This window comes from Meriones unguiculatus, chromosome 10 (genome assembly GCF_030254825.1).
Source record: "Meriones unguiculatus strain TT.TT164.6M chromosome 10, Bangor_MerUng_6.1, whole genome shotgun sequence".
NCBI classification, from domain to species: domain Eukaryota; kingdom Metazoa; phylum Chordata; class Mammalia; order Rodentia; family Muridae; genus Meriones; species Meriones unguiculatus.
Window position 1 is genome coordinate 59,708,249 of NC_083358.1, and position 24,661 is coordinate 59,732,909.

Below are 24,661 nucleotides of genomic sequence, written 5' to 3' on the forward strand. Positions count from 1 at the left end.
TGGTAGGAGAGAGAGGTATTTTCTTCAGCGGTGCAGACACTAGTAAAGCGCCTGTGGTCCTGTAAATAAGCCCTTCCCCATGGCCCTGTAAGGAACCCGATGAAACTAAAGAAATAAAAAGACATAAAAGCATAAAAGAGGCTATAAATAGAAGAGAGGGAGTATCAAAAAGAGTGGGAAGAGACGAGAAGGTACTGGGGGAAATATAATCAAAATACATCCTGTCCATATATGAAAATGTCATAATGAAGCCCATTATAATGTATAGTTGATATATTTAATAATTAAAAACATAATCCTCCAAACTATGCCAACTAATGATTTTGGTTGCTTAAATCTCTTCTAGTGAAATAAAGCGCCACTTTTCCCTTAAGAGGACTAAAAATATTAGTACTAGCCAAATGACTTTGCTAGTTATTTATGATCTCTACAATGAAAGTACCAACGAATGACAACAAAGGCCGAAATTAAAAAGTGACCCTAAACTTTGCTGAGAAAAACTACTCCAAGCCCTTCATTAGCCTATTTCTTTTCATTGCTTGGTCCCATTCATTGCTTATTCAAATCTATTTGAGGAAGGGATTTTTTCTGAGAAACATTCTACATCTTTGAAGAGAGGAAGCAGGGTACCCAAAACTCATCTATTCCCTCGCCCAACACTGACTAAGAGGGCACCTGGACTCCCTGGAAGGCAGTGCACCTGGTGCCAGCAGGCGGCCACCACATATTTGATGACGCTGCACAGATGTCTGAAGGACAAGTGTGAGCTGGACCTGGCTCCATCTGTGGTATTTCTGCTTTAGACATTTGGTGTTATTTTGCTGTGTCAGATGGAGTGTGTTTGGTTTTGGTTGGTTTGGTTTTGGTTGCTGGTTTAGAACAGGGTATCACCAGATAACCCAGAACTCACTGTGTAGCCCACACTAACCAGAACCTCATGATAATCTTGCCGCAGCCTATGAGGTAGCCACCACACCCAGCTCTTTTGTTTGTTGGTAGTATTTTCTTTAAGTTAACTCGAAAAGAATCCAAAATTTAAAACTTTTCTTAACTCTCAGTAAACATCTAATGTTTCCCTATCAAGTTAGCATAGACTAATGAAGTCTATCTTTAATTCCGAACTTTTTCCTAATCCTACACCCCAAAATTCTTTCAAATAGAAATGTTGCATCAAAATGAATACACACACACACACACACACACACACACACACACACACACAAACAACTATTATTTTGGTTCTTGTTAACCAACTATATCCTTCTGGCATTTCATCTTTACTACAACACCATAGATCAGTATATTAAATAATATTTGAAGCAAATAAGCAGAGACGGTCATCCCAGCTCCTTGCTTATTAATTTGTATGCCTATTATCACTGAGAATCTGTCTTTTCATTCATTACGCAGCATCTAAGGATCAACTGCAGAACGTAGAGCAGGAAGGATTCCAGAAAAATCTGCAGGTGATCACTCTTCCTAGCACTGTGTGTTATCACTTAGGCTCAACCAGCTGGATTGGTACATACTAAACCTTTCAAGGACGGACAACTCATGACAGAGGGTCAGCATGCTGACATGTGTCTGTAATTCTAGCATTTAGAAGATGGAGATGAGAATCAGGAGCTCAAGTTCATCTCTGGCTCCATAGTGAGTCTAGGCTAGCTGAGGCTACATGAGACCCTGTCTCAAAAAAGCAAAGTAAATCAAAACAAACAAACAAAACAAATGCTGTATTTCAACATTTCAATTTCCCTGTCATAATCTCTATTGTAGCCATGAACCAAATTACATCCAATGATGTTCATAAATTCATTAATAACTATAATTAAGTTTACAATATAATTTCCTATAGAAATACACGATCTATTAAATAGGCACATTCACTGTTTTAAAAATTAGGAATTGAAATAAAAAGAACCATGCAACCACAAAAAACATTTTTTACTTTTATTTCATTGTTTAAAAATAATCTTTTACATAATTATGCAATCAGTTTACGTAAAAATTTTAGGGTTTTTTTTTTCACACAACCTCCTGTGGATTTAATAATGAAATCATGGGGATAAATGATAGATAATGGCATTTATAGAACTTACCTTTTTCTACACATGTAGAAACCAAAGCTAGAAGCTCACATGTTCAAAAGCAACTATCAAAAGAGGCATAGACATTTACATCTCTTCTCCCTAGCTCACTATGTTCCTCTAGTGAATGTACTATGTATACATAGCTTAGTATTTCAGAATAGAACCTCTGAAGCCATACCCTATCCAATATCATCCCTAGACACCATCACCTCACACAAAAATGGCCTTCTCTTACCCATTTCAAGTATGTAAATTGCAACCTAAAAGCTGGCCTGTCCCAGTTACGTCCATAACTCAGACGGTTCTTCCATGAATAGCCAAATCCTTATGGAACAGATCCAGTTGAAGGTCAAGGCCAAATATGTTAATTTTCCACAAAACCTTCTGAAATCCCTTGCCATGTGAGTACAGCACACCCTCCCAACTGTCCAGGCTTAACACCCCCAGGTTTCTTTGACTTCCTTCGTTCCACAAACCCAGCCCATCCCCGAATTGTAACAATGCTATCTGTGCTACCTTAAATAGATCCCAAATCCATGCCCTAATTTCAGAAATACCTCTCACCTTATATGGCCCAGACTGTCTGTTATCCCCTACTTCAGGTCTCTTTTATTTCCTCCTGCATGCTCTGTTCCCGCCTCCTTCCCCGTACTGCAGGCCAAATGGGCTTCTTAAAACCCCAAATTTTATTTTCCTTTCAGTGTATATCAACTCGAGGTGAATCCCCAAGTCTTACCTAGAGAGTCCTTTATAACATCTGGAAAGACCTTGTTTCTGGGGGCCTCTGTGCTCACCTCTGAACAGACAGACATAGTCTTCCTCTTTCTGGTCTGTACTTTGCCCAAACTGAACTTGTCTGCTTCCCACAGACTTTTCATGTCCTTTCCCCAATCCTCTCTTTTGTGTGGTGCTCCTCTCAATCCTGAGCCTGGCTAGCTTTTTCCATGGTCTTCTCTTCTGACGTTAGATTCCACCTGGAAAGAGGGCCCACTATGCATTGCTATGGCTCCCTCAGATTCAGAGACCCACATTCAAGCTTGCCACCAGGCATTCCAATTGCTTGCTTTATTTTCTACATCCAATAGACTGTTGTTGTTATGAAGTCACATGCTGCATTTATGTTTCTTCAAAAACAGAACAATTCCAGGAAACATAGTATACTACAGACATCACTTGCGGAAAGTTAGAAATTCTGTGACTATAAATTAAACATTTTTCCATTACAATGTCTTTTCCATTTATTTTCATAGTTCCCTCATCTTTTCCTTCCCAGGCATGTAAGTTTTCAGTTTACTAATGATAACATCTTTGAGGATGAGCTACTATTGAATTTTGGAATGATCAGTCTTACTAGAAGTGTACGTGAATGTTGAAAGAGAATAATACTGGACCTTTGAAAAGCTGAAAAACACTAACAGTGATTTTTTTTCCTATAGTCAGTATATTCAAAATATAAGATTTGAAGTGAAATAAATCTTTAAGTATAAATGATAAATTACAATTTGACACATATAAGCAATATATTACATTTTATTACCTTCATGGAAAATTATAGTAGCAATATTATGAAAATTAATTGCTGTACAAAGAATATCTTAATGGAAAAAGACATATGAAATGGTTCATTTACTAGACCTCTCAATGCATACAGAAACTGTTCATTTTTTCCTAGACTACACATGTGGCCAATGCAAATTTAGAATCCTACTGCCCTTTAAATAATCCTATGCTGACAACTGTTGCTGTTATCTACATACTTTCTTCCATGTTTACATGTTCATCCTGTGCCTTCTACACAAAGCTCAGCAAATGTCAGCGCCTGCATAAGAAGAGGAACTCCATTACTCCTGCACATTTTTGTTTCCCAAACCATGCTGACTTTATTTCTGGTGCAGTGGCTTCTAAAGGAGTCACTGCACAGATCCGAAAACTCAGAAGTCAAAGCAGAGAAAGCATCTTTTCCTAAAGAACTAACCATGTTCTCCAATGAGTTAGGCAAATGCTGTCTTATTTATGCATATGATTTTTTAAGCTCTTCAGAGAAGGAACTCTGATTCATACAGTTCTCACACATAATAGATGATTTCAAGGCAGACATAGAACAAATGAGTGATAACTAAGTTCTCTGTTGTCACTTACCAAGTTGGACTCATTTGGTGGGATGTACTTCTCTGTCCCCATTCGCACAAGCCCATCATGGTAGAGAAATATCTTTAATGGATCACAGGATGTAACCAAAATATAAATCCGTAAATCAAACTTGTAGCCTTCCATTAGGAAAGGCTTTTCAATGTATTCTTGAACTATCAAATGATCCTGAGATGGAATTTTATCCCCATTTCTTATCAATGAAATCCTAAGTTTAAAGAAAACAAATAAAAATAATTTGATATGGAGCTTGAGATGTCAGGAAAAACGTCATTTATGTATTCAGAAAGAGAACAGTATTACAGAAAATTCCAAAATCCTGTCCCTGCACAAGAGCAAGAGTGGGGTGATGTCAGAAGCAGATCTATGGAGGAACAGAAGGTAAACAGATGCCTGCAACACCCAGAGAATATTTTACCACAGAGGGAGGAAGAATAGAGGGGAAAGGAAGAGAAGGGGGAAATACAGCAGCTGCATTCTATGTGACAGAGTTTTTGGAATTTTCACTAGTTCTGTTTCATTGCTCTATCCCAGTTCAGCAGTGGTTCTAACAGCAAACTTCTCCCAGCCCAGAGCCTGGTTCTAGAGTGAGTCAAGTAAACCCAATTCCTGTGTGTTTACTTTGACCTGCCTTCTAGAGGGACTCAGCTTGCTTTGATTTACCTAACACAAAATATCTACAATAAAGGAAATGACTAAATTTAAGGGATATGCAAGAAATAAGTATTTATACAGAAGAGTGCAATCATAAAGAAAAATTTAAACTACATCAAATATAGCAAGCATGATCTAGAAACACAAAACAAATAGCAAAATGACAGAAGGAAACCACTCTTTTAATAACTAAATCAAACACCAACAGAATGGCTTAGAAAATGGGGCTCGAGAAATGGGTTTAGAAATTGTCTAACTGCAATGTCATCTAAAAAAGAGCTCCTTTAGAATTAAAGATACAAGAGGTGTAAACTAAAATGATGGAAAAAATAAAAGCAAGCAGTATTCTAAAGTCGTTGTACCCAACAAAACAAAAATTGTCATGACAGACAGGAGACAAGATGGGATACTGTATGATAAGCAAGTATCTCAAGAATGTAAACATTAAAAATATGGCTTTGATGAGCTATGAAATTTAGCAAGCAAAACGTGATCCAAATGAAGGTTGAAATGGCTTTAGCTATGGTAGCTGCAGTCTTTTGTAGCACTGGACACTAGACAGAGCAGCAAGGAAGTGAACACAGTCAACAAGCAGCAGGGTCCCCTCTACCCACTCACTATTATATTACATCAAATAATTCCATGCTGTGGAAGATGCCCTTTCCGCAAAGTTTTCCCATTCCGCTGCTATCAAATATATGTTACTAGTATCAATAAACATACTTGTTAATTTAACACAGAAGTTGAGAAACATACGCCAACCATCACTCCTCCAATTTCCTTTCCACTAACAGACAGCAGGAAGTTAACATGCTGCAAAGCAAGCGACACACAGTCCCCACTAACGCCTTTCCTAACCTGTACGTGACCAAGCTTAAAGATAGTGTATGGCTGAATCACTGCATCATGTTAAGTGGTTTAAAAAATAATAGTTTAATGTGGCAGCTAGCATTCCCAAAGATCTTTTGCACTATAGCAAGAAAAAAAGATTCAAATGATTCACATGCATTTTGCTAAATATGGCTCAGCCAACTTTCTCTTAAAAAGCGCACTACAGAAAACTAAAGATAAGCAAGGAGAATCAAAAATGCTATGTTGTGCCTTCTATTCCTGGGTAAATTGTCTAGTTCTTTGGCATGCTGGCTTAAAAATGTATCCTTGCAGCCTCCGTGTGGTTACCATGGCTACAGAGGGAAAATACTTATTTATAAAGCAAGGATATATACATTTCACCTCAAGCATTCTCATTATGACAAGACAACTCTTTGTACTTTGTTCTCCAAGCTAATGTAGCTCTACTGCAGCAATTTATTCTTATTATCCAGTATTAGTGAAATTATTATAAGCATGTATTGTATTTATGAAGAAATAAGAACATTTCCCCATGTTATTATTTCTCTAAAGTCTCACAAGTCTTCATTTATTTCTAATTGAATTACTAAAGTCTGTTAGATGATTTAGTCATAAAAACACGATATTTAGAAACTTACTGTTTTCCAGTATAGTACTCAACAATGGCAATTATGTGTACATCTTCTCTCATTTTTCAATGTTTATATTTTCCAGAAAAAAAATCAGCTTACCCATGACCCATTGCACCATTAGCTGGTTTTATTATAAAAGTTTTCTGCTTCCGTTTTTTCTTCAATTCTTTTACATAATTTTGGAATTGAGTATATTCAGAAGGGAAAATCCAAGTTCGAGGAACAAAAGTATAATCCAGAGGACGAGCCTTGATCATTCTGCAAATCAGAAGCAAGAGGAGACATAAATTATATTTTAAGACATAAATTATATATAAATTATATTCAAACTTAATAAATCTTTTTATTGTAACAATTATACAATGAAGGCTTAAGTTTTTTTTCTTTCATATATTCCTTTACTTATTGTTCTACTTCCAAAAATGACTGTGTACTAGACAACAGCTCAAATGAGATATCAACAAAATAGACAAGAATTTCTACCTTGTTACACACCAACTTGACGTATAGTACCATAATACAACGGAAACTTATTTGGCTAGACACTATGCTGGGCACTGGCGAAGTGAAGTGAATTGGCATACCCTCTGCCTCCAGCGAATTTACAGACAGGCTCTGTTTACAGGACAATGTGATGCGGACTTAAGGCATAACGAGCAGGCAAGTATCTATCAGTCACTACGTCTCGTGGAGCGTTCAGGCAGTACACCATTTACAGTATCATTGATTCTTGGTGTTCCAGTCCCCCAATTCCTCCTAAGTCATCATAGACGGTGATTCCTGACTTCTTTCTATACCACTGTTTTAGAGTTGAGCCACTTTCCTGAGACAACCACATGAAATCTCTGAGTCCACAGAAGTTTTATTTGCATGAACCATCAGTTCATGTGACTGGACGGCCAGAGATGTCTTCCAGTGGTGCTGCCTTTGCTGGAATTATGCTGCCTACTGTGATGACAATGCTGAATGTAAGATGTTAGTTTTGGTGGTACTAGAGACCGACCAGGAGGCCTCACACGTGTGGCGGAAGTGTCCCACTACTAAGCAGCACCCTTGCCTCCTTTGTAGTTTTTATTTTAAAATGGGACTCATCGGTTGCCCACGCAGGCCTTGAATTTGTAATTCTTCTATCTCATCTTTCTAAGTATCTAGGATTACAAGTTTATGCCATTAGGCCTAGAAAAAAATATGCTTTCTTTTTTATTGATCCAAAATATTAAATATTTTATACTTATAAATCAATTCCCAATACAATGAAAAATGATGATTTTTAAATATTATTAAAGATAATGTTTTCATTTTAAACTTTTTAAACTAAATATATATAGGTGTTCTATCTGTGCACCATGTGTGTGTCCAGTGCCTAAAAAGGCTAGAAAAAGGCGTCAGATCCCCTTGAACTGGGGTTACAGACAGTTGTAAGCTGTCATATAGGTGCTGAGAACTCAAACCTGGGTCCCTCTGGATGAGTGCCTAATAATCCCAAAAGCATTTTTCCAGCCCGTAAGAAAATATGTTCAAAGAGACATTTTTCTTCTTCTAAATGTGTAGTGATCTTTTATAGATGAGTATAGTCTGCAAAAAAGGTTCCTAAAAACTAAAATGCAGTCGCAGTAGACAGAATGCACAAAAGCAAAGGCTAAGATCTGAGAGGAGAATGCACAAAGTGTCAACAACTGGTGAAACAGCTTCACTTAGTTAACATATGTCAAGAACTTTCCCACAGATATTCCTGGGGTGGGTGTGTATCTGTGTGCTGTGCCAGTGGTATGTATGTGTCTGTGGTATATGTGGTATGTGTATGTGTGAGATGTGTGGGGTGTGTGTATGTGTGTGTGTTCAAGTGATATTGAGCTGGGGTGATAAGTCAGAGGGTAAGAGTGCTCACTGTGCAAGCATGTGGACATGAATTCAAATCCCCAGACCCCAAGTAAGTATTGAGGTGCAGCCATGTATGCACTGAGAACCCCAGTACTACGGGGAAGAGGAGGCAGGAGGATCACTAGGGCTACCCACTGACCAAGCTCCAGGTTCGGTGAGAGACCTTGTCTGCAGTAAATGAGGCAGAGAAAGACAGAGCTGGGTGGGCAATTCTGGTCTCCAGGAGCTGTACCCCGCCCCCCCACACACTCAAATATGTGAACAGCACAGTGCCCTTCCCTTCCTCCTTCCCCCGCCCCCCCCTTTCTCTGGCTCTTTTTCATCCACATCTACACAAATACGACATTATCACTATGATAAAGGTAATAGCATAATTTCCAACAGCATTTGCTTAGTGCTTGTTAATCCCACAACTGGATAATCTCAACTCAAAAATGGAACACTATTGACTGGTTTGATAATTTGAATTTTTAAATAAAATTAGTGCTAGTGTTGCAGTTTTTGCTTCAACACCTTTACGTGTGTTTATTATATTTAACAATGACCTGAAATTAGGCTGAGTTAAGACTTTAATTAGAACAATAATCTTTAAAACTAGCCATGGTGTACCTTTCATTTACATGTGTGAATATATATCTTAATTACCTCACAAATACTTAAAAATTATTAGCTTTTGTTGATAAGTTAGATATAAAAAATATTGTATAAATAGATATACAATTATAAACAGCCACATGAATAATACCAATATTTAGCCTTTCACTGTAGACAATGTTATATGAATTTTAAATAGACAGTAAACACAAACACAGCATATAATGAAATAAGTGACTTCTCGTAAGGTTTAACCAAAATTGAACGAGTATCTATCACTTTGTTTCTATAGAGCATCAAGGTGTAATAAAGAGGGATCTTGAGATTCTGAAATGAAGTCAAGGGTCCAGCTCCACTGTGAGCAGTTTGTCTGACTTTGTGCAACCCAGGCATCTCTCTGGGCCTCGGTTACCTCCCGTGCAAAGTTAGAGACTAGAACTGTGGGAGCATCCATGCCACTCTAGCTCTGAGGGTCCCTCTCACATCTGACTAGCATCCATCTGAATACAACCGCACACAAGATAATACCACCACAGGCACAGCTGCTCAGGGCTTCTCTATTACAAGAAAATGAAGATTACTTCGTCATATTTCTTGCTAAGAAATCCTTCCTACAGATCTCCCCCATTCCTGGGAAATGGTTGATTCTCTGAAAAATAAAAAGGTAAACATTAATATTTATAGACTCAATGAACATACTCTTTTATACTTTAACACCATTATGTCCTTTGAGATTTGTGTTCTAATAAATTGTAAATTACAAAGGTAAAGGATTTAAAATTAAACAGCTAACAATTAACTTGTGAAATTAAAGCATATGATAATCAGAGAATAGATTGTGTCTTTCTGAAGAAATCTGGGAAAGATAATAAAGTTCTAATGTTCTGTGTTGGATAAGTGACAATTCAGTATCCAAACTGCTTTGGGAATACTAAACTTAAATACGGACATTGATAACATGGGACTTAAAACATTTACTCCATCTGTTCTTCCATGTGTTCATTCTCAGAATCTAAGTAATGAGGAGGGGATGAGGAAGGAGGGAAAAGGGAAAGAGAGGGGGAGTCAAGGATGACAAGAGGGAGAGAGGGGAGAGACAGGGAGGGAGGGGAAGTGGCAAATGTCAATTGTTTCAGATTGCTTGAAGTCTTTTCCATTTGCTTTCCATTTCTTCTAAACATGTTTGTATTGCACTATAGACATAAAGGTCAGAATGCATTGAGCTGATACTGTAAGGTCTTTGTCCATCAAGACACAATCTATTCCCTGTCCCTAATCTTAAGGTGTACGTAACTCAAAGCAGCATAGAACTTTTTTCCTATCAGTACTACTTTACAGAAAGAAGCTAAAGGTTCAGTTTGGAAATGACACAGGCTTCGTGGGAAGAGGCATCACAACTAACTAGCAATGAGAGAGGCTGGCCAGGTAACTGAAGGCAGCTATGTCCACAGATGAAGAAGCTACATAAAGAGCGCCATGATGGAATTGGCGTAACGTTCCCCCTGACGATAGCTGCTGCTGTAGTCCCCACCTGGTAGTTCTGCAGCTCTGTGATTTTCTCCTGATGGACGGCAGCATCACACCAGATAAGGTTGCTCGTTTCATCGTCATCTGGAGTTTTTATAAATCCCATTTCATCTATTACTAAACGAACTGAAAGGAAATGATGAAGTTACACCAGAGCTAAGTCACTGTGAAGACATCCATGATGGAAATGTGTACATGTGTAACCACAGTATTCCAGCTGTAAACTACCCACACCTGACAGCATAAGCTCCTTCTATTAATGGCGCCACTTTGACCTAGGATGAAATCATCCTCCACAGTAGCTGGGAACTGGATTAGGTTACACCAAAGAGCCTTAGTTTCAGCTGGTCATAATTACCAGAAACACAGTGCTTGCTGGTGGCTTAGAAAGTGGCTTTGGCACACTGAAAGCACAGACCGCTGAGCCCGCTCTGCAGATAGACATTCACCCTCGCAGCTCTTCCATGACCAGGAAGTAGGCATAAAATTGGAAAGGTAAAAATATCCTTCACCACCAGATCTCTTGTGCACCATCTGCCTTTCCAGTTCAAGTTGCTTTCCCATGTAGCTGAGTCAGCTCTATTTGCTCAGGATATGGATCAGTGAAAGCAAACTCACAGGGGAAGACTTGGAGACAGGCTCTCTACTGCTCCCAACGGTGAGGTCCCACTGAAGATTATTACCCTCAGGGGATCCTTTTGACCACAAACTACATGTGCTCCTCTTTAATCTAGACATTACAGTTGACATGTTGGCATCTCTCTTTCAACAAATTTTGAGTTTAAAATCAAGATGAGCACACAGCTGGGGTAACCTTTGCTTGCTGGAAATTCCGAGTCCTAAAAGAAGTGGATGTCCATGTGGCAATGCTTCCATGCTCTGTGTCTGTTTTCTTTACACCATGTTCCACTAACACACAAGAAGCAGTGTGAACTGTCTGGCTGACTTAGCCCAGGTGTAAAACTGATAAGCAGATCCAGCTAAGCAACATCTAGGCATATATCCAAAATATGCTCAATTATACAACAAAGACATTTGCTCAACCATGTTTGTAGCAGCTCTATTCATAATAGCCAGAAGCTGGAAACAACCTAGATGTTCCTCAACCAAGGAATGGATACAGCAATTGTGGTACATTTACACAATGGAATACTACTCAGCTATTTAAAAACAAGGAAATTATGAAATTTGCAGGCAAAATGTGGGAACTAAAAAAGATCATCTTAAGTGAGGTAACCCAAAAGCAGAAAGACACACATGGTATATACTCACTCATAAGTGGATATTAGACATGTAATATAGGATAAACATACTAACATCTGTACACCTAAAGAAGCTAACCAACAAGGAAGACCCTAGGGAAGATGCTCAATCCTTATTCAGAAGAGCAAATGCGATAGACATCAGAAGAAGGAGAAGACAGGAAATAGGACAGAAGCCTACCACAGAGGGCCTCGGAAAGACTCTACTGATCGAGGTATCAAAGCAGAGGATGAGACTCATAGCCAAACTTTGGACAGAGTGCAGGGAATCTTATGAAAGGAGGGGGAGATAGAAAGGCCTGGCGGGGGGGGGGGACAGGAGCTCCAAAAGGAGACCAACAGAGCCAAAAAGCTGGGGGCCCTTTAGAGACTGATACTCCAAAAAAGGACAATGCAGTGAGAGGTCCTAAAACCACAGCTCATATGTAGCCAATAGACTCAGGCTCCAAGTGGGTTCTTTAAAAAGGGGAACAGGGGCTTTCTCTGGCAGAAACTCAGTGACAGGCTCTCTGATCACCTAGCCCCCTCGGGGGGACAGCCTTGCCAGGCCACAGAGGAAGACAATGCAGCCAGTCCTGATGAGACCTGATAGACTAGGGTCAAACAGAAGGGGAGGAAGACATCACCTATCAGTGGACTAGGGGAAGGGCATAGGGGGAGAAGAGGGAGGGAAGATAGGATTGGGAGGAGATGAGGGAGCAGGACACAGCTGTGATACAAATTGAATAAACTGTAGTAAATGATAATAATAAAAAATGGAAAAATAGATTTTAAAAAACCTGATAAGCCATCGCTGCTCTTGTCTACTTGCTGAAGGAAGAGCTGACTTTGTATGCAGTGATACCTGGAACATAGGGACACTTGAAGAGGCCTTGAGGGAGGGAGCTGCTTTCTAAGAGCAGCAGAGTGAAGCTTGGAGTTATGGCAATTATCTTGTGTCATCAAATATGCACATAAGACTTGAGGAAAGGGCCATTCTCCAACATCACAGATCAACGGCCATGATAGCCTCCTCAGGGTTCTGCTGCAAGTGTGCCATTTGCACACATAGAGAGGATGAAAGCCCCAGCATCAGGGCCTGCAGGATTCCTCTTCCAACAGGCTCACAGTAGAAAGCGGAAACAGGGACAGAATGCCTGAAGGGGACCAGACCTACACACAAGAAACTCAGACAAGAACAACTCCTGCCAGTGCTGGGGGCAGCTCAGCTGGCTACTTAGGTCTGGGAGCTTCACGTGTACACGCAGCAGTGAGTCTGGCCACATTGAGATTACAGAAGAATGGTTGAAAAGATATATTCTATGTATATCACCAATCTTTATGAGATCAGCCATAAGTCTTTTTTTCTGATGTACTTCAGAGCTCAGATAGCTGATGACAGTTTTCTGAACATTACATAAAAATACAGTGTTGGGTATGAGACCCACACCTTTTCTCAGCCAAGCTAATTGGATGCATTTTTTTTTGTTTGAAATGAAAATTTAGAAATCAATTAGCACCTTTTAAACGCAGATCAGCCTCCACTACACATGAAAAGAATTCTTCTAACCTGTCAGAAATTTTGTAGAAGCAATTTAAAAATCCATTACATAAAGATGGTTGTCGCCGCAGAACGCCACACTCGTTTTCATGTCAAGGCAGTTTTCCCGACATTTACAAAAAGTGCAGGAGTCTAAAGAAACTCACCAATTTCAAACTTTGTCCCAGAAACATTTGCTGTAATAACTCCCTTCTTTTTCTTTTTTCTGACTTTGCTGTTCATTGTGCGTTGATACGGTAATTCTGTTTTCAGATCCAAGGGAGAGGATCCTGTTTATATGAACAGTTGTCATTAAATAAAAACATGGTGACTGGAAACACACATGCTGCCCCCTCAAGGTAAAACCATGAACAGTGACCCTTTCAAAGCTCAGACATCACATATTCTAAACACACTCATAGCCCCTAGCATGGCTCCGCCGACCCACTTACCTGCTTCTTGAGGCAGAGACGGCATGGTCACCTGTGCCAAACAAGCAAGAAGTGTGCGTACAGTAGCAAGCTCTCAGTGAGCGTGGAAGTCCCGCCTTCATCTAAGTACGATATGACTCCAAATCACAGAAGGATCCCATCATCTTATCTGGGTCAAATCTCAGATTTCAGGACACAAGCTTTAGGTTGGAAAGCTACATGGAGAGGTTTTAAGAAAAAAAAGTTATTCAAGGCACAACTTCATGGTGTTTCTCATGCCAACATCATTCTTGTGAGACGCCACATAATTACAAAAGTCAATTATTCCATCAAATTGTGTGAATCTGTTACTAACCCATGTGGAAAAATGACAAAATCTGGCTATCAAGCCTAAAAGTACATAGTCTAAATATAGAGATTTGTTTTGTTTTAAACCATAGATCATTTACACATGAAAATTACACACTGAAGTAAAAACAATAACAGCATCCACCACTATATCTGAGCTCAGAAAAAGCAAATAAATTTCTCCCTTTACAAAGAAAGAGGTAAAGTGGAAACTGAAGTGAAGCATGTCAAAGCCAGAGTCCCTGACCCAGGAACCCACACAATCTTCAGTCCAGCACTTCACCTGTGACTGGGCCCGTGCTTTTAACATGAAGCAGTGAAAGAGCCATGAGGGTCGGGGATCACTCATAGGAACACGTGGCTTCATAAAGCGCTCCTTAAGATACAGGAACAAGCTTGAACGGCATGAAGTAGGAAGGCTCATTACAGGAGGGTCTTATCTAAGCACACAGAGGGACATGATGTTCTCTTAAGGAATGAGCTATCCTGATCCAGCCACATGCCGACAGGCCCCTCAGGATGCTCTGTGAGCATCTGCAGTGCCCGTGGTGCAGGGTCCATGGTGCAGGGCGCAGTGTTGGCACCAGGTCTCGACTGTGCTGACAAGTTCACACTCTCAACTCTCAAACTTCTTTCTCCTTTGAAGTGTCATAAAACGTCTCTCATCATAAGGGAAAATACATCAGAACTATCATGCTAAACAAAGGGATGACAAGCGAACGTTCACCAGTTTATCAGCTGTATCAGAAATCCTGTGACATCAATGTTGACTCATTCAGCCATCATCCCCAATATTCATAATTAACAATAAGATACCATTAGAGGATACTTACAGCTTCATTTATTCTTTAATACAAATAAGTCTCCAGTATATTAAAAAAATAACTATTAAAAAAACTAGTAAAGTATTATTTATTAGGGACCTGCAAAGTATAGGCAGTGTGTTGAGGATTTAAAGCAAGTAACCTCATCAGCAAGTTTGAAGTTTAGTTCATTTTTCCATAACATCTAGATAAAGAAACTATGGCTTAAAGTTAAAAACTGAAAGTATTGATTCAGTTCTGCCTAAGTGGGCATCTCATCCATCCAGCTCCCCTATTTTTAGATATCGCACTAACAGTAAACGGACATACAAGAAGCTTGCAAGGCTAATTTAGTACCTGCTAAGACAGGCTTGTCTGGAAATTCATAGACTTCGAACCAAATAGAGAATTCACAGTAAATATCTCTGAACGGATCTCCCAGCTCCAAGTTCCAAGCTGGAACTTTGGACTAGGTCACCGTCGGAAGGAAGAAAGGAGTGGTCTCAAGTTCAGTTCAGTTCAGTTCTGAAGCTCTCTGATACTTCAGGGAGTAGACTGAGTTTGGGGTTTCATGACCAACACCTTGTTACTGGAGTAAACAAAGGTCCCTTTACAGTGACACCTCACTGCCCCATGAGAAGTAGGTGACAAGGAAAGAAGAGTTTGAACACAATGCTTTTGGGAGTACACCAGACTCCTAAAATAACCTTGTTAACTTCTGAATGTAAGTTATAAACAAACAAACAAAAACAACTTTTTTTGCAGTGCAGAATAAAAATGTTTCTCTCAGTCCCACAGGAACTTGAAGCGGTTAAAGTGACCCTATTCACACCTGCGTTCTGCGCCATCCCATTAGTGATTTAGTAGGTGTGCCTAACTAAGCCGTGAGAAGGGCCTGATTCTAGCCTCCCAATTCTAATTCATTCACTGTATTTCAGGCACGGAATTTGAGAAAACATGCTTCCAATACCATGCAGGAAAGCTACTGTTGTCTACTTTCCATAAGCAGGGGGTGGGGCATGTTTTATTCACCTGGGAAATGCTTTAAGCCAATGGTTTCTCACCAAAAATAGAACCATCCAAAGCAACAGTGTCTGAGAGCTCTTCTTCTTGAGCCTCCACCAATCACTCAAAATCTACATAAATGGCCATTTTAGCCTTCCATCATGTGTGAATGAGTCATTTCTCCCTCCCATCTAGATGGTGAGTTCCCCAACAAAAGAGGTTTTCTTTAGTCTTGCTCACCTCATCTTTTCCATAATCAGAGCCTGGAAGCGCTCAGTGGACACCTGTTACTAGGTGCTGTGGGTGAATCCCCAGTATAATATTATGAAGGAGTGAGGCTGGTGGAAGGGAATAGATCATAGAAGTGTCTCTCATGCACAGAGCTTCCTACAGTGTGTGTCTCCTGTTGCCTTTCTCTCTTATACCATGTGAGAACACAGCAACAAGATGCTACCTTGAAAGCAAAGAGTACATACCTCACTATGGAAGCTATAATGTCAACACTTGTAAGAAAAAGGATTTTATTACTCACACGTTATCCAGTATTTGGTATTTTGACATAGAAACACATACTGACCGATACAATGAGGTTTTTGGTTTTTTTTAACTCACTTAATTTTAAGTAAGGAAAGCAGGCCATAGACTTGAGAGAAGCAAATGCCTATCACTTACAACACACAATTTTCATATTTAAATTAAAAGTAGCAAAATATATAAAAGTTTATATACTATAGCACCACTGGGTTAAACCCACAGGCCAATGTATTCAGTGCATAGAGAGCATGATGGTCTACTATGGATGGGAGCAGGGCAGGAGATGACTTACTCCTATAAAGACATTGTGGAGTCAGTTTTATCTATTAAGTAATCAATGTTCTGTAAGTCTACACGCCACCTATGCTATTGCCTTGCCTTCTTCACCTCCCCTTTTGGAACCATAAGGCAAAGTAAAGCCTTTCTCCCTTAAGTTGTTTCAACTCCATAACAACGATGAAAAAGTACCTGATCCCGGCTGGAAAGTGCTTCTGAGAATTCCCCAGTAACTCCAGCCTCCACACCACCTGCACACCTCTCAGGAACATGTTCTCCAGCCAGTCACAGACCTAGAGAATCTCCAGTTTGGTGATAAGACCTCTCAACTGGCAGCCCTCTGATGTAGAATGAAGCTGGACTACAAGGCCAATGGTGAATTGGGCATGCTCCAGGAAGTACGGACACTCTAGGGTCATGCCATACTCCAGCCCATTTCTTTCAAACTGATCTTCTGAAACCCAGCTATATGGGTGACTTGGAAATACCCTGACTAAGCAATGAGTGGAGGAGAGACAGTACTGGCCAAGAAAAGTGCTTTATTTCAGCAGCTAGAAAAGAAAAAAAATTCTAAAAAGCTCCTCATTTGCTAAGGCTGAGTGGGCTGATGTCAGCTAACTTAGAAGGGTTTCACACCTCTAGACTCCAAGCTAGCTTCCACGGCTGACTAACTCATTCATTTTCTGGATAATAAATGCAACAAAAATCATTAAATATGAAGACCAAGAGCAGACATAAAGTTTAATAATACACACTATATTCAGTATTGAGCCCAAGTAAGGGACCTTGACTTAAAAGGTCACAAAGGGTCAAATTTTTGAGGGATGGGGATAAGCGTAAATGAAAAGGAAACATCAACATCAGAGAGAGAGAAGGTAAGTACACTATGTTACACTCATGCAATAAAATACTATATGCCAATGAAAAAATGAAAATATCATATACCAATGTAAAGAAATGAAAAAGATGATGAGCACTGAAGCCCCTCTATATAGAGATGACTTTAAATGTGGCAAACCAGCCACCAGGGTAAAGAAAATACCCTCGCTTCACGGGCAAAGAAAATGCCCTTGTTTCACAACAGACAGAATTCTGCCTAAAATTGCCAAGCTTAAATGCAGGACAAGTCAAGTGCCAAACTCTGCCAAGACAAGATAAGCAAGTCCTAAATCATTCCTGCTTCACAGATATGTCTGCCAAATGCACTGGGCCAGAAGGCTGAAGATGATGCTCCAATGTTATAGAGAGCTTTGGGTGGCTGTTCGAGCAGCAAACTATCTCTGTCAATTTTCTATTTTTTTGGAAGTTACTAGCATGTGCTTCCTACTACTTAAGTAATTAATTTTATTCCTTCTCAAGTCTCTGATGAGGTTGAAGACCAGATATAGTCATAGTATTCCAATAGCTTAGTTGGTTAGGAATTTAAAAATGTTTTAGGTCTAAATAGATGTTCTCAGATCTATAGATAAAAGTGTAAAATAACTTAGGTACAAAAACCTTAGACCCTCATAGATAGAATATTTTCTTCAAGATTGCCAAATACATTTAAACTAGACATTATGCATGTAAACCTTAACTATTGTTTTTTTATAATTGTTTCCTAATTATTTTTACTATATAAAAAGTGGCCTTTTATTTAGACAGAACAGAGGAATGGTTGGAAGTTGGTCTAATGCTAATTACTGGCACTCGAGATGCCCGCTGGATACACCGTCCTTGTTTGTGTAAATCCCCCTAAAACATTTTATGTGATTGGTTCATTAAACAGCCTATACCTAGGCAGGGCAGAATGAGCTAGTGTGGCTAGGGTTCCTGGGCTCTTGAGGAGAATCACAGGAAACAGAGGGACAGGAAGAGATGAAGAAGGAGGATGCCACTATGGGCTAGCCTGGAAAAGAAACCACGTGGGGCCAGGAGGAAGGACTACAACAATAGCGTGAAAAGGCCTAGGTGAAGAAGTAAAGCAAGTATTTATAAGATTATAGATGAAAGACAGGATGGTTAAGGAGGATGGCATTGGATGGGGGCTGGAGATGGATGGTGAGGTGATTCAGACAGTGTAGGTAGGAATAACTGTCCGGTCCAAGGGTAAATAAGTTAATTACAAATCTAACAAGTTTCTGTGTCTTATTGTTTCTGTTAGTGGGTTAAATAATACTGCTGTGATGATCTTAGGGCTAATAATAAACATTATATAGCCCAACAGCTATTTTTAGTTTATTACGACAAAAGCTCAAATTTTAGAAAAAAAAAAAAAGCCCAATAATATATGTAGTATTTTATTTACTTTAAACTTTATTTATAAAGTTTAAAATAATACTAATTGTACAACACAACTGTTGCTTAGAAACAGATGCATATGAAAAAAAAAGGTATTAAGAACAGCATGGGACAGATAAACATCAAGTCTGATACTTCCTAAGAGGAAGAGGACATACAAGCCAGCATTCATCTTCAGAGTAAGCTGCTGGGCTCCTCAACACACTGAAGGTGTGATAATTAACACGTTTATCATGGCCCCACATTTTGACATAATCAGTAGAAATGAAAGCCCCTAATGCATTCACGTTAGCCATGGTATTTCTCTGGAAGTACCACATTGGACTTCGGAGGCAATGCAAATCCACTGAAGGGCTTCCCATATATTACTCTGACTGTATAATGTTTCTCTTGAAACAGTGTGAGGAAGATATCTTTAGGTTCATCACAGGAAAAATGAGAGCATCACACACATATAGAGAGAAGACTGCTACCACAGTACAGCAGCCAGACTTGAAAGAAGTTGTTATAGCTAACGACTTCAAGATGCCTGGCTTAGAGAAGTGGGCTGCAGATGGCTCCATGCTTCAAATATAAATGAACAAGGACCAGAAAATAAACAAAAATCGTAATTGAAGATATGACAAGAAACACCTCTAATTTCACACTGAACATGCCTTCAGTTAAACACAGAATAGGGGCTGGAGAAATGGCTCAATGGTTAAACCACCTACTGCTCTTGCAGAGAACCCAGGTTGGGTTCTTAAAATCTGCATAGCTGTTCCCAACCATTTGTGATTCCAGACTAAGGAGGATCCAGTGCACTCTTGGCTCCTGCACACATGTGATTACACACACATGAATGCAGGCAAAACACTCGTACCTATAAAATAAAAAGTCTTTTTTAAAGAACACACACACTAAAAAAACCAAGGGAGTCAAATTACTAGATTTTGTCCCAAAGCCAAAAAATACTAGATGCATTTAGAGCGAAAGGTACAAAGAAAAATCATCTCCTTCAACCTAGATTCCTGGTACAGCACAACCTTGCAAGACACATGTCTGTTCTGACCACCATCGGATGAGGACAATTACACATGACGGTGAAGATGCATTCTGGAGAAGTGACTGTTACCTAAAAGCCAGAATGCTTCCATGTGACAGCTATGAGAGGAGTTCTTTGGAGCATGTTCCAGACCTGAACAAAGACAGTGACCAATCGGGTAGTCAATCTTTTCTTCATATAATGAATATTTAATTTTATAATCCTGGGTTTTGTATTTGTTGTTTCTACAAGCCTTTTCAACTCTGAGCTACTGAAAAATATATATTTATTCTGTTCTAAAGTTTTTATAATGATATTTTTATATTCAAGTCTTTTATTCATCTAATATTTTGGCATTAGGGAAAGACTAGTAATTTTATTCTCTTATTTCTCTGAAACAAGACTAGTAATTTTATTCTCTTATTTCTTTGAAACATGTTAGTAACTTAACTTGCTTCAAAATGATTTATTGAATATTTTATATATATTTCATGTTTTATCATGGGCTAAAATTGAGAGCATAATTGGAGGTATGCATGTGTGTGTGTTTTAAATAAATATTTTAAAATTTTTAAATTAAAAGATGATGACATCATTCACCCCTTCCAATTCCTCCTTCCTTCATCTCCTCCCTTCCCCCCTTTTCCTTTCCTCTCAAAGCGATGGCTTTTATATGGGATGGCTGGGATGGGAGGAAACAGAAAGCGAAAATAAGGTGTTTATATTATAATTTCAAAAATAAAAGGTACAATAAAAAAAAATAAAAATAAAGAACACACACACAGAGAAGATCCCTTCACAGCCTAATTGATCCTATTGCTCTGTTTCTGCCTACAAGTGATAATATAGTTCCGCATGCACAGCTGCAGGACTGGTGAACAACAGATGACGTCACCCTAACTGTCCTCCTAACAATGGTGTATTGACCCTCTTTATTGTGTGTTCAGATTCAAAGTTTGGAGAAGCTACTTGCTTCCTAAACACAAGAACTTGTGTGTCCCCTTCCCCAGCTGGCTATCCTCCACAAACCAGAGCTGGCTGTGTAGAATGTTGTAGACCTGAAAGAACCATTTGATCAGACACCCCTAAAAAGCCGGTAGGAGCCAAGCGTGAGTAAACTGGGGACTCAAAGAACCACTTCTTCATTCTACAACAGAAGCAACATTGACCTTGGGCAATGGCTTCGCTACTGATTTTCTATTATTTGCTTTGGAGTTCTACAGCTTGCTTGGTATCTACTCAATGTTTATAAACTAAATGATATCACCCAAAAGCAATATCCACAAAGGTCTGTGGAGTATCCCGTCCTTAGAATCTAGCCTAAGTGTGACATGAAAAAAAAAATGTGGGACTACTAAGAGCATACATGGAAGGCATCTCCCCTTCTTAACATTTATATTTCCACTGCTTCATATAAGACAAAAGCACAATTTTATTCAGTAAATGAGAAACTGAATAAAATTCAACCCAAATAACAAAGTTATTAAAGTAACAGAAGAGAAAGTTATTTTATAAGGTATTGAATAGGTAAATAGAGTCAAAGGCCCCATTGGAAGTGTTCTCCAAGAATATAATATTATATTCTAAATATTCTCAAATCATCCCAAAGAAGTTGAAAAAGCAGTCTCACTAGCTTTCTAGAAATAGTGTATGACAGCAGTTAAGGTATGCATATCTCAGTCCTGTGTGAGACACATTTACCTGTGCTCATGGGCACACACATGGACACGCGCACACACACACACACACACACACACACACAATTGGAAGACAGCCTCCAAGCACCAGCTTGCACACTCTGCTACATCGAGGCCTCTCGTACCATGAGATACTCAGGGGGGACCCTGCTCTCCCAGCTCAGGAACCTGCATCAGAGGCTGAAACAGAAATGCTGAGGGAAGTGGAGAATATAAAAATCACCTGTTCTCTGTTCTTTATCAGAAAGTTCACAATAGACATCAAACTGGACATCTGCCTCACTGCTAGTGAACAGATCACATGACCACAGGGACATGACCACAGGGTCATGTGATGCCAGCATGGTTATCAACGTCCAAAACTTTTCAGCATCACTTATAAACCTGGCAGTTCCTCTGACACTCCTCGGCTTCACAAATTGTGTCATGACACAGCCAAACCTCAAAAAACATAACAAAATCCTTCTTAATTTTCCCTTTAAATTCCTTCTTTGATATTTATTTAGCACACATACATGAACAACTTTAGGGTATATATTATTTTAATGCTTATTTTCTATAAATGTTTAGAAATTATTAAATATTAAATGAATTAAATTCATTAAATCACTGATCATGATGGCACCATAATCCATCACTGCAAGAGACTGCAGCAAAAGGGTACTAAGTTCAAGGCCAGCGTGGGCTGTATTGTGTGATTGTATGATTGTTTGTTTTTAAGTTAGACTGCTAAAGAAGCTCCAGCCAACATACAAAGTCGGTGCAATTGTGTGGGTTTTATCACTCATTGTATCTGCCACTGTCTACAGTGTTTTGCTAACCAGATTCTTTCTGGTGATTAGTCTCAACCCATGTGCAGAAGAAAGTGATCCTTGCTTCATCATAGTTTTTATGCGTGGCAGTTACAATCTAGGAGCTCAGTTATTAACACCAGAGCTTACTAATAACATGTAAATGTTTGTTTTACACATGAACGGAGATTTCCACAAAAGAGTGCAGCCTGAGGAAGTAAGCAAAGCAGGTGTTTTCATGCTTGGAAAGGAATGGGGCAGGATAGACAGACAGATATATGGACCAGTAAGTTCCTGGGCTACTAAGGTTTATCAAAAAAGAAAGAAAGGAAGGATGAAAAAAGAAGGAAGGATGAAAAAAGAAGGAAGGAAGAAGGAAGGAAGGAAGAAGGAAGGAAGGAACAAAGGAACGGAGGGAGGGAGGGGAAGGAAGGAGGGAGGGAGGGAGGGAGGAAGGAAGGAACAAAGGAAGGAAGAAATCTATACTGTATATACTGTAAGGTAACAGTTACCTCAGATTCTGGCTACTCAAGTTCATTGCAGCTCCAACTCCTAGTCTCTCATGATCAGGAAATAATTTCTAACTTGGTGTGCAAAGTCCGGCCCTTTGAATATAATCTTTACAGTTTAATTCACCTAGGGAAAACCATGCTAAGTAGCCCTTTCTGAAGTGACAACTCCTCAGGTAGTTTCTGTATAAAATAATTAACATGCCAACCATTTACTTTGCCTTAGATCACCATGCGCTTTGTGAAGGACTTGAAGACAATCCCAGTTTCAAGAATTGGGTAAATGGCATAGACCTAAAAAATGATGCAATCCCTGCAGGGGGTTAGCAATGAACTAAGGCCAATGAGAATTGGGCCTCGGACTCACTCTTAGACTCCCGGAAGGAAATGGTTTGCTTTCTGTGATGTGGATTTGAATTAGAGAAGATAAGTATCTATGGATGCTGGACCATATTAGCCATCTGCATAGACCCTGAGCAAGAATTACGGTTTAATTTCTTACTTTTGTTTTTAAATAAAAGAAAATCCTTTAAAACACCCTTGCCTTAAATGCTGCCCCTTGAGATAAATAAAAGCTTTGTTTTCCTTCTGTTTTCTTCAGGAGATGTGGGCTCCCAGACAAAGCTTAGATGTGCCTTAATTTACCACGCTGGAGACATACTGCTCTCTAGAAGGCTCTTGGATTTAAAATTAGAAAGTTTCAATTGTACAAATAGCTTAAAAGTCATATAATTCTGCCTCCATCTCCAAATGCTTCTGAATGATATAAAGTCGCTTAAAATTACCTTGTGATAAGCAAATCATTCAAAATTTGGAAAGCCTGGATGGAAAAATCCCTAGTCCTCACAGAGTGTTCTGTTGACTCCTGTAAGTTAAGCTAAGGCATGTGCAAATGTCTAAGATTTTATGAAAGAATGATTATTGTGTTTCTGGCTCATTAAACTAGATGCAAAGTAAATTTACACGGCATCTTTTAAAGAAAGAAATAATAATCTTCACATAATAACAAATTCTACTGTATTTTAATAAGATAAGCTCATTTAAAAATAAGTAATTACCAATCTTTAAAAATCTCCCCAAGGACTGGAGGGCTGGCTCAGCAGTTCTTCCAGAAAACCAGGGTTTGGTTCCCAGCACTCATGGCCGCGCACAAGGATCTGAAACTCTTCTTCCAGGGATGCAGTACCCCCTTTTGGCCTCTGTAGGCACCGCACTCACATGATGAGCTCTCTCTCTCTCTCTCTCTCTCTCTCTCTCTCTCTCTCTCTCTCTCTCTCTCTCCCACACACATAGGCCAATGCTCAAACCCATAAAATAAAAATAAATAAATCTTATTATAAACACTCTCTCTAGCTCTACAGGCTTTCCCATAGAACTAGTCCTTTTATAGACACATGGAGGGAAAGGGCTATTTTTGTCCTTCAAAATAAACAGGGATTGAATGAAGAACAGAACTGGAGCGCAAAGCTAGCCAGGGCACAATAATATGGTCTCCATAGACACTCTCAAATCATGAGCATTTATTTTTCTCAGTGATTCTCTGTCCTGCCCACTTCCTTCACTTATCACACACAGTCAACTGACACAGTAAAATGTCACAAACAGCATTCCACCACCAATCTGTTCAAAAATTCAACTGCCCCTTTAAGAGTTCTTTATATTTCATATTGAGTATTTTTGGGGGTGCCTGTAAGTTTTATGTCATTGACATAAGCTATGGTCATAAGAGTGGCATGAACATTGATTGAGAAAATGTCTCTGTAAAATCAGTCTACAAGCCTGTAGAGTATTTTTCTTAATTAGT

At 39.2% G+C, this 24,661-nt stretch overlaps 1 protein-coding gene across 3 annotated transcripts in view; it reads right to left on the reverse strand.

Annotated features, from left to right (window-relative positions):
* Nucleotides 1–24,661, reverse strand: part of Ttll7 (tubulin tyrosine ligase like 7) — a 133,100-nt gene that overhangs the window by 72,704 nt on the left and 35,735 nt on the right. For all 3 annotated transcript variants that reach the window (XM_021647987.2, XM_021647988.2, XM_060392560.1), the window contains exons 2-7: nt 13,612–13,805; nt 13,327–13,449; nt 10,383–10,504; nt 9,433–9,500; nt 6,476–6,634; nt 4,230–4,446 (exon numbers count right to left, since the gene is read on the reverse strand). In XM_021647987.2, coding sequence (XP_021503662.1) covers nt 4,230–4,446; nt 6,476–6,634; nt 9,433–9,500; nt 10,383–10,504; nt 13,327–13,449; nt 13,612–13,636 — 714 coding nt within the window. In that variant the 5' untranslated portion in view covers nt 13,637–13,805. The remainder of the gene's footprint in view (nt 1–4,229; nt 4,447–6,475; nt 6,635–9,432; nt 9,501–10,382; nt 10,505–13,326; nt 13,450–13,611; nt 13,806–24,661) is intronic.